Source organism: Mastigoproctus giganteus, unplaced genomic scaffold, assembly GCF_048544385.1.
Source record: "Mastigoproctus giganteus isolate SK-2022 unplaced genomic scaffold, ASM4854438v1 scaffold_16, whole genome shotgun sequence".
Classification (NCBI taxonomy): Eukaryota; Metazoa; Arthropoda; class Arachnida; order Uropygi; family Thelyphonidae; genus Mastigoproctus; species Mastigoproctus giganteus.
The window spans coordinates 3,200,556-3,216,230 of NW_028328293.1; the positions used below are offsets into that span (position 1 = coordinate 3,200,556).

General features: G+C 39.4%; 1 protein-coding gene across 2 annotated transcripts in view; it reads right to left on the reverse strand.

The window, feature by feature from the left end:
* Positions 1-15,675, reverse strand: part of LOC150074894 (vacuolar protein sorting-associated protein 11 homolog) — a 612,407-nt gene that overhangs the window by 491,154 nt on the left and 105,578 nt on the right. For both annotated transcript variants that reach the window (XM_090389417.1, XM_090389418.1), the window contains exon 7: positions 459-603. In XM_090389417.1, the coding sequence (XP_090245543.1) occupies positions 459-603 (145 nt within the window). The remainder of the gene's footprint in view (positions 1-458; positions 604-15,675) is intronic.

Consider the following 15,675-nt stretch of genomic DNA (forward strand, 5'->3'; position numbering starts at 1 on the left):
ATAAATTCAAATTGAGGAAAGACAGATGTAGGATAGACGTGCAGAAATTTGCCTTTAGCCAGCGGGTGGTTGGTTGGTGGAACAGACTTCCATCCCTTTTCGTGGAAGTTGATAGCCTAAATAAGTTTAAGGCTCAGCTGGACAGGTATTTCGAACGAACAGAGGGGTGAAGTGGAAGTGGTTAGTTTTTTATTTATTTATTTATTTTTATTTTTTTTTTTTTTGGCTGATGCTGCATAAGCTTGCTTTCTTGCATCAAATGCCTCTACTAATGCTAATGTTTGCATTTATTAACTGAATTGGAAAACTTCTTACATATATGGAGTTTGTTAACTTCTCAGGCCAACATGCTGTCACAAATGATTATTCATTCATTCAATATTCAATCAGAATTGGTTTTTATTATTAAAAAATAATATGCAGAAAAACTATTACTACAGAGATTGATAAAAACTCACTTTAATCTCTTCCTTTGCTGAAATATTGAAACAGAACACTTCTTCTTCAGTAGCAGAAAAGAGAAATGTATGTTTACCTGTAATTCTGAAAGCCAATCCAGTAACAGGCTTAGAACCTACCAACAACACTTTTTGCTTGCTATGTCTATGAATAAACAAAATTTTGCATTAATGGAAATGATCTATCATAAATGGAATAAGAATTGGCATAATGTCAAAACAAATGGAATAATTTCTAAAGGAACATAAAATTAATTAATTCAACTACTTTGGTAGATAGCTATGTTAAAATGATGCATTTGCACTAACCTACATATTAGTCATTCTACATCGTAGCATGAGGCCTTTTCTCCTAAATACTTTATAGTCTATATCACTACACACCATCAGGCATCTTTCATATTGACCTCAGGGGCTCACATCTGGTGAGTATGGGCTTGGCACACCCAGGGTCCTGAGCTGGATATCATCATTCTTCTCTTTCTTGGTGATTCCTTTCTACTTCTCTCTCTCTCAGGGTAACTCAGATCAGAAATTTGTTTTTTTTTTTGCCTGGTGCAGCATAAGCCTCAGGCTTCCTTGCACTATATGGCTAATAATAATAATAATATTGTGAAATTATACTTCATAACTGGGTTGTCACTATTGCAACACCACGGTACCTGCCCACCCACTAAAGAGAAGCTTTGAAACTGTGCTGTCTGGGTGGTGGTATCCACTGAGAATAAATAACAATAGTCTTCTCCGCTGGTGAAGTGTTATTTATTCGAAGTAGGACAATACCATGGCAACTCGTTGTGAAGGCAGTCACAATATGAGATATAACCAAAATGATGCCAATTTAATTAATTAATTCAACTACTTTGGTAGATAGTTAAGTTAAAATTCTGTTTAGTCAACTATTCAACTAAAATGAAAGAGAAATCTCAATGCATGAATTGGAATATTTATATTACTGATATTTATGTAATTCTTACTATTATTATTAGATGCAGGGGTCTATAAAAAATATGTAAACATTTTCATGACAATTTCCTGAAACAAATTGAATATCAATTGGCCTACTGCTCCCTTTCTAAATAACTAAGTTTGAAAGTATGCCAACTATAGTCAGAATATCTCACCTATTAACTTTTTAATAGGTGAGATACTTACTGTGTACTTATTAACTTTAATCTAAAGCTAACATATTTGTTTGTTTACTTTTTTAGAGTCCCTATTCAAATATCTAAGTTAGCTGAGTTTTGGGTTACCCATTTCCATACACATAAGCCAATAAATTTAATTTCATTTATTCCTTTTGTGACTGGTTTTGAAGAGTAACAAATTATAAGTAAATGGAATGCAAATGTGTTATAGAATATAACACATTTGTGTTAACACATTTTGTGTTAATGTAACACGCTGTGTTATAGAATGTATAAATGAAATATACTTCTAAAACAAAACAGACACAGAACATTGGAACTGGCTGTGGTGGTGGATTTGTATATGTGAGTATGGGTACCAATATTGCAAGACTAAACCCATGAACTGTCACAAAAAAAAAAAAGAAAAAAAAAGAATGGTCCACTGTTAACTGTTGTGCCAGGACAGATGAAATTAAACAATTAAATTATTTAATTTCATCTTATCAATGAAGTTGCATACTAAGGAAGCAAGCTTATACAGCATTAGTCCAAAAAATAAATAAATAACTACCCACCTCATCTGTCCATCCCCTCTAGTAATAATCTGTCTAATTCTTCCTTAAATTTATTCAAACTAACCGCTTGTCACAACACCAGATGACAGATTTTTTGACAATAACAATCACACTCTGGCTGAAAGCAAATTTTCACACAATTCTATCCTGATTTTCCCATCCTTTTTCAATTTAAGTTGATGTTCTCATATGTGCACTGTCCAAGAAAAGAATAAGAATACTCAATCCATTTATGGCTTTAAACACTTCAAACAGATCTCTTCACAGGTGTGTAGTTTCCAAGAACTGAAGCCTTTCACGATAAGAGTACTCTTTTATATCCTTGAGTAATCTGGTTGTTCTTCTCTACACTCATTCCAAAAGACTGATATTCCTCTTAAAATGAAGCTTCAGACCTGTATGTACGTAGTACTGAAGCGCCCTAACCATTGCCTAATATAGAATTATCACCTCCTTGTCCCTATGAAAAAAATTCCAATTCCAGTACATTACTGAGAGAAATACATGAACTGTCGCAGGCAGCCCATTTGCAGTACACAGAGGACTTTAACATCAAACTATATAATTGTCCCCAGGTCCCATTTATTCTCACCATCCATCCTGATTGTGGTACCACTAACTGGTTCTGGTATTTTAACCTTCAGTTGCTACTTCTTGGCCCATCTGCCTAGTTTTTCTAGATCTTAGTGCAGTGGCATATTCTGATTACTATCATTAACCACCCTGCCAAACTTTGTATCATTTTCAAACTTAGAAAATAAATGGTAAGAAGTGCAGCACATTGAATCCTAAGGGATTTCACTAAGTAACATTAGTTCATGAAAAGCAGTGTCCTGAAGGAGTGCTGCTGGTTACTGATCATTAATGACTCTACTAAACTTTGTCTTCTGCAAATTTTGACATCATGCCATCTATCTCTTTGGTGATGTCGTTTATGAGAATCAGAAACAACAGTGGTCCAGGTACCATTCCTTGGGCATTGACTCACTCCAGACATCAATCGAGAGGCAATCAGAGAAGGTAATACTCTTGATCTGGTTATCAGCAGTGATCATTCGTGTATTAAGAATTTGCAGATAAAGGAACCGCTAGGTGGCAGTGATCATAGTGTACTGATGTGGGATTTACTTAAAGATATAATTACCATCAGGGTAAGGTGAAGGGTTTTTGCTTCCGTAAAGGTGAGTACAGTGGTCTCAGACAGTTTTTAAATTCTGTACAATGGGATCAACTGACGATGTTACCAACAGTAAATTCTAAGTTTTTTTTTATGAACCCCAAACACGAGAGGTATTAGAACCTATAGTACTTAGTACCGTGCTTGGTAGCATTCAAGGAATTAATCATGGAAGCTACTAAAAGTTTCATACCTATTAAGAAATATTGTTCAAGGTTTAGGCCTAAATGGTTATCAAATGAACTAATGAGGCTTGTGACAGAAAAGAAAAATGCATGGGATGCATATAAATTATCAAGCGATTCAGAAGCCTATGGCATATATAAGCTAGTCTGTAATCAGGTCACAAGGGAGGTTAGGCAGGCGAAGACAGATTACGAGAAATCTTTGGCAAAGGATGCTAAGAAAAACAGCAAGGATTTCTTTACTTATATAAACTCCAAAAGGAAGGGGATGAATATGATTGGTCCACTTGATATCAATTGTTCGACTGTTGATGATCCAGCTCTGATAGCAAACGCACTGAATCAGTATTTTGCATCTACATTCACACATGAGGAGTTATTAAGGTTTGAAAATGGCAGAAGATTATCAAATTGTAGCAAGGTGCGTAATGATTTTGTAATAACTGAGAGCAAAGTGGAGGAGAAATTGTTGAAGTTAAACATAAGAAAGGCACCTGGGATGGATGGGATCTATCCAGTTATATTAAAGGAGGCGGCAAAGCAACTAAGCAAACCCTTAGCCATAATTATGAGAGCATCCTTGGACTCAGTGGAGGTCCCCACGGACTGGAGATGTGCAAATGTATCCCCAATTCACAAGGGGGGGGGGGATCGAAGGGTGACACAAGTAATTACAGACCAGTTAGTTTAACTTCTGTTCCGGGTAAAATAATGATGTATTGCAGGATCATCTAGACAAGACTGCAGCCATAATTCAGACACAGCATGGGTTTGTTAAGGGAAAGTCTTGTCTGACAAATTTTATAGGATATTATGATGTGGTTACAAAGGAACTGGATGCAAAAATATTTGGATATCATATTTGGATTTCAGGAAAGCTTTTGACACTGTTGCGCATGGAAGACTATTGTACAAATTGGAGCAGAATGGTATTAAGGGTAAGTTGCTACAATGGATAAAAGGATGGTTGAGTGGGAGAAGACAGTGGGTGGTAATCAATGGGTGCTGCTCTTCGTGGACTAATGTTATTAGTGGAGTCCCACAGGGTTCGGTGTTGGGTCTACTGTTGTTTTGTATATTTATCAATGATATTGATGAAGGTATATCAGGCTTAGTGTCGAAGTTTGCAGATGATACAAAGGTTGGCAGGATTGTTAATGCCAGTAATGGCAGTGTGCTACTGCAACAGGATCTAGATAATTTGGGCTAAGAAGTGGCAACTGAAGTTTAACCTTGACAAATGCAAATTACTGCATATGGGTAGAAGTAACCCCAGAGAAACATACCAACTGTGTGGTACTACACTTAAGGTGGTAGAAAATGAAAAAGACCTGGGAGTAATTGTGCAGTCGGATATGAAGTTTTCTGAACAATGCAGACAGGCTGCCAGGGCAGGTCATGGGGTTTTGTCAATGATATATAGGAATTTTACTAGCAGGGAAAAGGAGGTAATTGTCTCTCTGTATAAGGCAATGGTCAGGCCACGCCTTGAGTACTGCGTACAGGTCTGGAGGCCTCATTTTAGGAAGGATGTAGATTTGCTTGAGCATGTACAGAGAAAGGCAACAAGATAGGTGAGGGGAATGAAGGGAACCTCTTACCTGCAAATTACAGTGGCTGGAGACTAGGCACCTGCACGTTGATCTGATGGAGATATATAAGGCCTTTAATGGGTTGAGCACGCTGAATTCTGATGGGATCCTTCCACTTGTTCAGATTACAAACCTAAGGGGGCATAAATTCAAATTAAGGAAAGACAGAGGTAGAATAGATGTGCGGAAATTTGCCTTTAGCCAGTGGGTGGTTAATTGCTGGAACAAACTTCCATCTGTCATTGTGGAAGTTGATAGGTTAAATAAATTTAAGGAGGAACTGGACATGCATTTGGAGTGAATGGTGTGATTTTTCTTTTTTTTTGGCTGATGTGCATGAGCTTATACACTTGCTTTCTTGCATCACATGCCACTACTATTACTACTACTACTATTACACCAATTTGAAGAATAGTCATTAATCACAGCCCTCTCCCTTCTGCCCTGTAGCCTCCCAGCAATCTTCTTAGAATCTGTCCAGTAATTTTTACATTTTCCAGATTATACAGCAACATCTCATGAGTCAAATGCTTTGCTAAAATCCAAATAAACTGCTGAAATTATTCCCTAAATCCAGCTCATGAGTAACTGTGTCAAAATAGCCTACTAAGTTAGTTGAGCATGATTTACCCTTAACAAACCATGTTGTGTGTTCCTCAGAATGTCATTTCTATCTAAATGTTCCTGGATTACACTCTTAATCACTGCCTCTAAGGTTTTTCCTATGACTGAAGTCAGACTAACCAGTCTGTAGTTTTTAACTTTACCCTTAGAATCACTTTTATGTACTGGTGTTAAATTGGCACTTCTCCAATCCTCCTCCAAGATTTTCCCTACTACTAAAGTCAGACTAACTTGTCTGTAGTTATCGACTTCACTTTTAGAACTGCCTTTTATGTATAGGTGATACATTGGAACTTCTCCAATCGAAAGAAATTACTACAGAGTCCAAAGATGCCCTCAGAATTAACCTCAATGATTCAATACACTTCCTGACAGACTCCCTCAAAATTACTGGTTATATGACATCAACTCTGGGACCCTTACTTGCCTTTATGCTCAAGTTTTTCTAATGAACTGTCATCTGTAAGAAATAGCTAATTCCATGTGGCTCAACCTCATTTGCACAGCCTCTTCTCATGATGAAGGGTCTTTCAGAAGTAAAGTTAGATGCAAAGTACCTATTCAATTCATCCACAACATCAGCTGGGTAGTCTAAAGCTTTCCTAAACCCAGTGCACAAGGATCTGATCTCATTTGCTTTTTTCTTTCTTGTATTCACATATATGAAAAGTTCCTTGTCTCCATACTTTTCTCTCTTATCCAGTGCTTTCTCAAACCAAAATGTAGCTGTTGTAGGCTTCAGTACTTTTCCTAGTTAACTTTATCATAAATTTAAGATTTAAATGGAAAATATAGAAATAATCACATAAATTAATCGTGCAAATGTTAGAATATGTTTATTCAACATGATCAGATGGCAACTTAATGCATCCACCATTTGTGCTCATCACCTCGGTGTTTGTTTTTAAACATGCAATAAAAAGTTTATTTACCTCTTTTCAAAGAACTTCACCTGAACCATTGTGTTCGGAGATATATGAATATCTCCCAACACACTGACACTGAAGTAGCCATTTTGAGGCTTACTGAAAGATTTACAGATATTCTTCAGTTCTTTTGGAAATTGAAGTCTATGCACATTTATACTTATGATTCTTATGTTATGTAAATTAGCATTAGTAAAGGCACATGATGTAAGAAAGCAAGCTTATACAGCAGCCAAAAAAAAAAAAAAAAAAACACGCACCCTTCTCATTTCACCCATCCACTCGCTCCAAATGTTTGTCTAATTCTGCCTTGAATCTATTTAAGCTTCTACAATGACAGATGGAAGTTAGTTCCAGCAATCAATCACCCACTGACTAAAGGCAAACTTCCACACATCTATCCTAAAACTGACTTTCCTCAATTTCAATTTATGCCCTCTCAGGAGATTATTCTGAACAAGAGGAAGAATCCCATCAGCATTGAGCATGCTCAAACCATTCAAGATTTTATACACCTCAATCAGATCACCTCGCAGGTGCCTAGTCTCCAGACACTGTAATTTGCAAAACTTAAGCCTTTCTTTGTAAGAGCAACCCTTTGTTTCATTCACTAATCTCGTTGCTCTTCTCTGTACTCGTTCCAACAGCACTACATCCTTCTTAAAATGAGGCCTCCAGACTGTATGCAGTACTCAAGGTGTGGCCTGACCATTGCCTTATACCAGGGGATAATCACCTCCTTAACCAGGCTAGAAAAATTTCTGTATATCATTGACAAGAAACCATGAGCTACTCTTGCAGACTGTCTGCACTGCTCAGAAAACTTGCTATCTGACTGCACAATTACCCCCAAGCCCTTTTCGTTCTCTACCACAACCATCAGTGTAGTACCACACAGTTGGTATGTTGCTCTGGGGTTGCTATTTCCCATATGTAGTACTTTACATTTGTCAATGTTAAACTTCATTTGCCACCTCTCAGCTCAACCTTTCCAGATCCTGTTGCAGTAACATACTGTCCATACTGTCATTAAGAACCCTACCAACCTTCGTATTGACTGCAAACTTGGATATTAAGCCTTGTATACTTTTATCAATATCATTGATAAATACAGAAAACAACAATGGACCCAATAATAACATTAGTCCACGAAGGGCAGTGTCCATTAATTACCACTATTTGTCTTCTCCCACTCAACTATCCCTTTATCCATAGCAGCAATTTGTCTCCAATGCCACACTGCTCCAATTTGTGCAGCAGTCTTCCATGTGCAACAGTATCAAAAGCCTTTCTAAGATCCAAATATATGATATCAAAAGTGTTCTTTGCATCCAGTTCCTTTGTGACCACATCATAGTATCCAATCAAATTGATCAGACAAGGCTTCCCCTTAACAAACCCATGCTGTGCCCGAGCTATAACTGAAGTCTTGTCTAGATGATCCTGTGGTGCTTCTTTAACCAGTGCCTCCCTTAATTTCCCTGGAACAGAAGTTAAACTAACAGATCTGTAATTACTTATATAATTAATTAATTATATAGTAATACGCTTCACTGTTTCTATTTCATAGTTTCTATTCAAATACTACAGACATTTAATTTATTGATTTTATTAATTTAAACTACCATGCCCCGAACTAGAGCAGCAAAGCAACGGGCACAAAGTGGCAGGAGTGTTGTGACTCGGGGGAGAACTGAGGGGGGCGATTCTCCAACGCGTCACAGCCTAAAAAAATGTGCAGCTTGTGAAATGTTTGCCGAACTCTCTGGAACGGAACATGATATTGCCATGGGGGATGTCTTTGTGTGTGCGCGATGTAAGGAGTGTAAGGAAATTAGGCGACAACTCAGCGTTGTTATGGGCCTATATGAGAGTTTGAAGGACAGGGTGGATGCCCTCGAAGGAAATAAATTGAGGGGCCCATCAAGCTCTCAGCTGCCCACATCAACGCCAGAGCTTGCACTTGGTCATCGCGCAACACAGCGGCAAACCCCAAGGCAGAATGCGCTGGTCCCACAGGAACTATTAGTTGTTGGTGACTCTATTGTCAGGGAAACGGGGAACATGCTATGTAAAAAGGATAGGTGGAACAGGACCAGGGTATGTCTGCCAGGGGCAAAGGTTGATGACGTTGTAGAGCGGATATCATCTTTCAAGGGCACAAAAGGTGATATAGTTGTACACGTTGGCACTAATGATATTAAGAGTAGGAGACCGGCAGAATTACTCAACAAGTACAGGTCACTGTTGAAAAAAAGCCGTGAAATAGGGTTGAATTTGAAAGTGTCTGCAATTCTGCCCAGACACGATAGGAGGGAGTATATGATGAGAGCCTTGTCGATCAATTCGGCCCTGGAAAGATTGTGCAAGGCTCAAGGGGTAGAATTTTTTTCAGCCTGGACTGTACTTGTTAACAGGAGAGATTGCTTCTACAGGGATGGGATACACTTAAATAGAAAGGGTGCAAGAATATTTGCTGATGCTATCGAGGCAGTGTTAGGTGGGTCGGAAAACTGCTAGCTTGGGGGGATACAAAGACTAATAGTTTAACAGTAACCGCAGGCAGAGGTGAAGGTGATTCTTGCACAACTTCTATTAGAATAAGAAGCGACCTGGAGCGAGGGGTGTTGGGGGTTTCAGGGACGGATGGCAGTCATCCTGGAATAGTTGGGTATATGGGATGTGTTAGGGTAACAAGGAATAGGCATAGGAGCATGTATGCTTGCATGTATACCAATGCTAGAAGTATAGTAAATAAATTTGATGAATTTGAAGTGTTGGTCAAGACATCAAAGGCGGATATTGTTGGGATAGCAGAGACGTGGTGTCACAAAGATATAAGGAATGCAGAACTGGAATTTGGGGAGTACAATGTGTACAGAAAGGATAGACAGGACAGAAAGGGAGGAGGTGTTATGCTGTTAATTAAGAAAAACATAAAATCAAAAGAAGTGCATCCAGTTGATATAGATGGACAGTGCACTGTTGAGTCAGTTTGGTGTGACATAAGCACTGCGAAAGCAAAAATAAGAGTAGGAGTGTGTTATAGGCCTAATGACTCGAATGAGTACAATGAACAATTGTACAGAGAAATAGAGTGGGCCAGTAAATCAGAATGTCTTATAATGGGGGATTTTAACTTCCCAGATATTGACTGGAACTTGTGGGTTGGTCACTCACACACTAGTCAGACTTTTGTGGATTTATTGGATGATTGTTTTCTGCAGCAGCATGTTCGAGAGGCAACCAGAGAAAGTAATACTCTTGATCTGGTTATCAGCAGTGATCATTCGTGTATTAAGAATTTGCAGATAAAGGAACCACTAGGTGGCAGTGATCACAGTGTGCTGAAGTGGGATTTACTCAAAGAGGTAACTACCGTCAGGGGTAAAGGAAAGGGTTTTTGCTTCCGTAAAGGGGAGTACAGTGGTCTCAGACAGTTTTTAAATTCTGTACAGTGGGATCAACTGACGATGTTACAAACAGTAAATTCTAAGTGGGAAGCATTCAAGGAATTAATCGTGGAAGCTACTAGACTTTTCATACCGATGAAGAAATATTGTTCAAGGTTTAGGCCTAAATGGTTATCAAATGAACTAATGAGACTCGTGACAGAGAAGAAAAATGCATGGGATGCATATAAATTATCAGGCGACGCAGAAGCCTGTAGCAGATATAAGCTAGTCTGTAATCAGGTCACAAAGGAGGTTCGGCAGGCAAAGGCGGATTACGAGAAATCTTTGGCAAAAGATGCTAAGAAAAACAGCAAGGATTTCTTTACTTATATAAACTCTAAAAGGAAGGGGATGAATCTGATTGGTCCACTTGACATCGATGGTTCGACTGTTGATGATCCTGCTCAGATAGCAAACAAACTGAATGAGTATTTTGCATCTACATTCACACGTGAGGAATTATTACAGTTTGAAAATGGAAGAAGGTTATCAAATTGTAGCAGTGTTCTTAATGATTTTGTAATAACTGAGAGCAAAGTGGAGGAGAAATTGTTGAAGTTAAACATAAGAAAGGCACCTGGGGTGGATGGGATCTATCCAGTTATATTAAAGGAGGCGGCAAAGCAACTAAGCAAACCCTTAGCCATAATTATGAGAGCATCCTTGGATTCAGGGGAGGTTCCCACGGACTGGAGATGTGCAAATGTATCCCCAATTCACAAAGGAGGTTCGAAGGGTGACACGAGTAATTACAGACCAGTTAGTTTAACTTCTGTTCCGGGTAAAATAATGGAGTCACTGGTTAAAGATGCATTGCAGGATCATCTAGACAAGACTGCAGCAATAATTCAGACACAGCATGGGTTTGTTAAGGGAAAGTCTTGTCTGACAAATTTGATTGGTTATTATGATGTGGTCACAAAGGAACTGGATGCAAAAAATAATTTTGATATCATATATTTGGATTTCAGGAAAGCTTTTGATACTGTTGCGCATGGAAGACTACTGTACAAATTGGAGCAGAATGGTATTAAGGGTAAGTTGCTACAATGGATAAAAGGATGGTTAAGTGGGAGAAGACAGAGGGTGGTAATCAATGGGTGCTGCTCTTCGTGGACTAATGTTATTAGTGGAGTCCCACAGGGTTCGGTGTTGGGTCCACTGTTGTTTTGTATATTTATCAATGATATTGATGAAGGTATATCAGGCTTAATGTCGAAGTTTGCAGATGACACGAAGGTTGGCAGGGTTGTTAATGACAGTAATGGCAGTGTGCTACTGCAACAGGATCTGGATAATTTGGGCAGATGGGCTAAGAAGTGGCAACTGAAGTTTAACCTTGACAAATGCAAAGTACTGCATATGGGTAGAAGTAACCCGAGAGAAACGTACCAACTGTGTGGTACTACACTTAAGGTGGTAGAAAATGAAAAAGACCTGGGAATAATTGTGCAGTCAGATATGAAGTTTTCTGAGCAATGTAGACAGGCTGCTAGGTCAGGTCATGGGGTTTTGTCAATGATATATAGGAATTTTGCTAGCAGGGAAAAGGAGGTGATTATCCCTCTGTATAAGGCAATGGTCAGGCCACGCCTTGAGTACTGCGTACAGGTCTGGAGGCCTCATTTTAGGAAGGATGTAGATTTCCTTGAGCGTGTACAGAGAAGGGCAACAAGACTGGTGAGGGGAATGAAGGGATCCTCTTACCAAGAGAGGCTTAAGTTCTGCAAATTGCAGTGGCTGGAGACTAGGCACCTGCGCGGTGATCTGATTGAGGTCTATAAGGCCTTGAATGGGTTGAGCACGCTGAATTCTGATGGGATCCTCCCACTTGTTCAGAATACGAACCTACGGGGACATAAGTTCAAATTAAGAAAGGATAGATGTAGAATAGATGTGCGGAAATTTGCCTTTAGCCAGCGGGTGGTTAATTGCTGGAACAAACTTCCATCTGTCGTTGTGGAAGTTGATAGGTTAAATAAATTTAAGGAGGAACTGGACAGGCATTTGGAGGGTATGGTGTGATTTTTTTTTTTTTTTTTTTTTTTTTTGGCTGATGCTGCATAAGCTCCTACACTTGCTTTCTTGCATCAAGTGCCACTACTACTACTACTACTACTACTACTACTACTTGTGTCGCCCTTTGATCCTGATTTGTGAATTGGGGTCATATTTACACATCTGCAGTCCATGGGTACCTCCCCTGAGTCCAAGGAAGCTCTCATAATCATGGCCAAGGGTTTGGTTACTTCTTTGCTGCCTCCTTTAATATAACTGGACAGATCCCATCCACCCCAGATGCCTTTCTTATGTATATCTTCAACAATTTCTCCTCCATTTTGCTCTCAGTTATTACAAAATCACACTGATAGAGTTTAATTCACCTCTGGCATTCTCCTCCGTGAATAACTTCTCATGGGTAAATGTAGACCCAAAATACTAATTAGAAATATGGTGTAAATATATATTTAGACCATATTTCTAACAGGTCCTTGAGGTTATCACAGACATTCTCGTAGATATGCCAGACAAGCTGTACTTGCTACCTGGGAGTCTAAAACGCTGATGGAACTTATATTCAAGTGACACTCAAGTCAAGTGGACCCAATTTTGGCAAAGTCCAGACGGTCTGTGGCAGCCAAATTCTCTGTTTGCACCCTCACGATGGTGGGACTGTTAGTAATCCTGGGTATAACCTCCATGCAGAAGCACACGGTGGGTGACCACTCAGGTGTGAACCAATGTAAACAGGGGTCGAGGTGTGGCACCCACACCACACCACACCACATGGAGGAATACCGCCCCTCTGTGTTACCTGGCAATACTAGGAGGTAGATGACTCTCATCAACCGGTAAAATACCACGACTTTGCTTATTGGAGGCTTGAAGTGGTGCAACCCATTTTTAGTCTCCAGAGGTAAGTTCCGGTCAGCTCTTCCCATCTCTTCCATCATGCAGTATGATTCATGACTTTTGAGGTTATGATGAACATCGTGGCGAGATCCAATCTTCCTTACATTTCGAGGGTACAGCTCTAAAACTGTGTTCACAGGTCAGCCACATGTTAGTACACCGGACCGAACCTATTGGTAACTCTCTAAGAGGCTTCCGGATCAACTAGTGTATAATCTTGCTACCTCTACTCTGCCAGATAGTGACTAGATGGAGGCCGAGTAGTGTGTATGCGGGGGCATTGTCGAGGCCATGTTATGTCAAGGATCTGGGTATATTCTTACCATGTGTACGCCATATCCAAAAATTTCATACAGGTTGTCCCACACACTTTTTCTTACCATTGAATACACCATGAATTGTCAAACTAATAGAGTAAGCTTATCTGTGAAAAGATCTAAACCCCCCAAACACTACCTAATTCGTTTCACAAATATACATGGTCTCAATTCTAATCTCAACGATGTCCATTTCAACTTGCAGTCTACCAAACCCCGTGTACTTTTTCTGACAGAATCTCAGTTATCGGTTGATTCAACTACTGCTCATCTCAATTACCCAAATTATTCGCTGTATGACCCCTTTCGCCTCAATGGTGGTATTTGTGCATATGTCTGTTCCGATATTCCCTGTCAGAGACTTGGTACTTTGGAATCTCCTCTTTTCGAGTTTCTCAGGCTTAAAATCTCTCTACCTCATTGTGTCAAATTCAGCTGTTGTCTCTATCGTTCTCCCAATTCCACTAATCACTTGGAGCTCTTTGACTTCCAATCTTTGCAACTTGACTTTCTCCAGCCCAACTTTTCTAACAGTGAGGTAATTTTCCTTGGTGATTTTAATGTTCACAACTCCACTGGATTCCGTTTTCTAGTCACACCGATTCAGCTGGTCGAGTTGCTGAGGCTTTTGTAATTACTAACGACCTTGTACAGATTGTTCATTTACCTACAAGAATACCGGACAATCCTAACCATACAGCCAACACGCTTGATCTTTTTCTCACAAACAACCCTTCTAAGTACACGGTTAAAGTGAGAGGTCCTTTATGCACCTCAGATCACAATTTGGTGATTGTCTCTTCTCCAATGGAGCCTTTATCTCATGGCTATTCCCAACCTCATATTGTTTAGCATTACAAGAATGCAAAATGGGATGACCTGCAAGATTTCTTTTGTTCTTTTCCTTGGTCGGATTACTGTTTAAAAACTTCTGATGTCAACATTTGCTCAGATCGTGTCAGTAAAATTATACTTGCAGGAATGGAATCCTTTATCGCACACTCCACTTTAAAATCTCGTCCTTTATCTAAACCTTGGTTTTCCAATATATGTGCTAAGGCTGTTCAAGAGAAGAATGCTGCATACCTTAATTGTCTTGTTTCTAATTCTTTAGTTTAATTTTTCTGCCTACATCAAAGCTCGCAACAATTGTAAAGCAGTTATTAATCAGTCCAAACTAGAATTTGAACAGGCTAAGAGTAGAAAACTTGTTTCTTGCCCTAATGGTAGCCGAGCATTCTGGTCTCTTGCCAAAGCTATCGGCCGCAACTTTTGCCCTTCTCTGCTTCCACCTCTGTCCAAACCAGATGGTTCTGTTGTCACTTCAGCCAAGGATAAAGCTGACCTGCTAGCACACCATTTTTCTTCCAACTCATGTATTAATGATCTTGGTAAAAACACCTCCCACCATTCCCAACACGCTCCATTCACTGCCTCCTGTGGCCTTACATCAAAAGGATGTCAGAAAGATTTTGACGAATCTAGATGCTAAGAAAGCTCCAAGTCCCGATGGTATTTCTGCACATGTTCTCAAAGCCTGTGCTTCTGAACTTACTCCTGTTCTTTGCCACCTTTTTTTCACTTTCTTATTCCAACGGTGTTTTTCCTTCTGCTTGGAAATTTGCTCATATCCAGCCAGTTCCTAAAAAGGGTGACAAATCCATCCCATCCAATTATCGTCCCATTGCAATTACTTCTACTCTTTCTAAAGTAATGGAGAAATCAATTAACCGCCAATCTTAAACTACCTAGAAACCTTCCGTCCTATCAACGATCGCCAGTATGGATTTTGTCAGTGTCAATCCACTGGTGATATTCTGGCTTATGTTACCCATTTATGGACTAATTCAATGGAAAAGTTCGGTGAAACACAAGCAGTTACTCTTGACATCTCAAAGGCTTTCGATCGTGTTTGGCATAAAGATCTTCTAAACAAGCTTCCATCTTATGGTTTGCCAACTGTTTTTTGTAATTGGTTATCCAGTTTTCTCTATGATCACTCACTGAGGGTGATGGTAGATGGCTCTCTGTCTTCTAACTTCTCCACTAATGCCAGTGTCTGCTGAGGTTCAGTTCTTTCCTCCACTCTTTTCGTCTTGTATATTAATGACCTTCTTCCATTGACTGGAAATCCTCTCCATAGTTTTGCCGATGATAGCACATTGTATTCCACTTTCCATTTTGAGAAAATTTGCCCTGCTCAATCAGCTTCAACTTCTCGAATATCCGCTTCCAATTCCTTAAATGCCGATCTCCAGGTAATTCTCCAGTGGGGCAAAGACAACTTAGTTGATTTCAATCCTTCTAAAACTCAGTGTTGTCT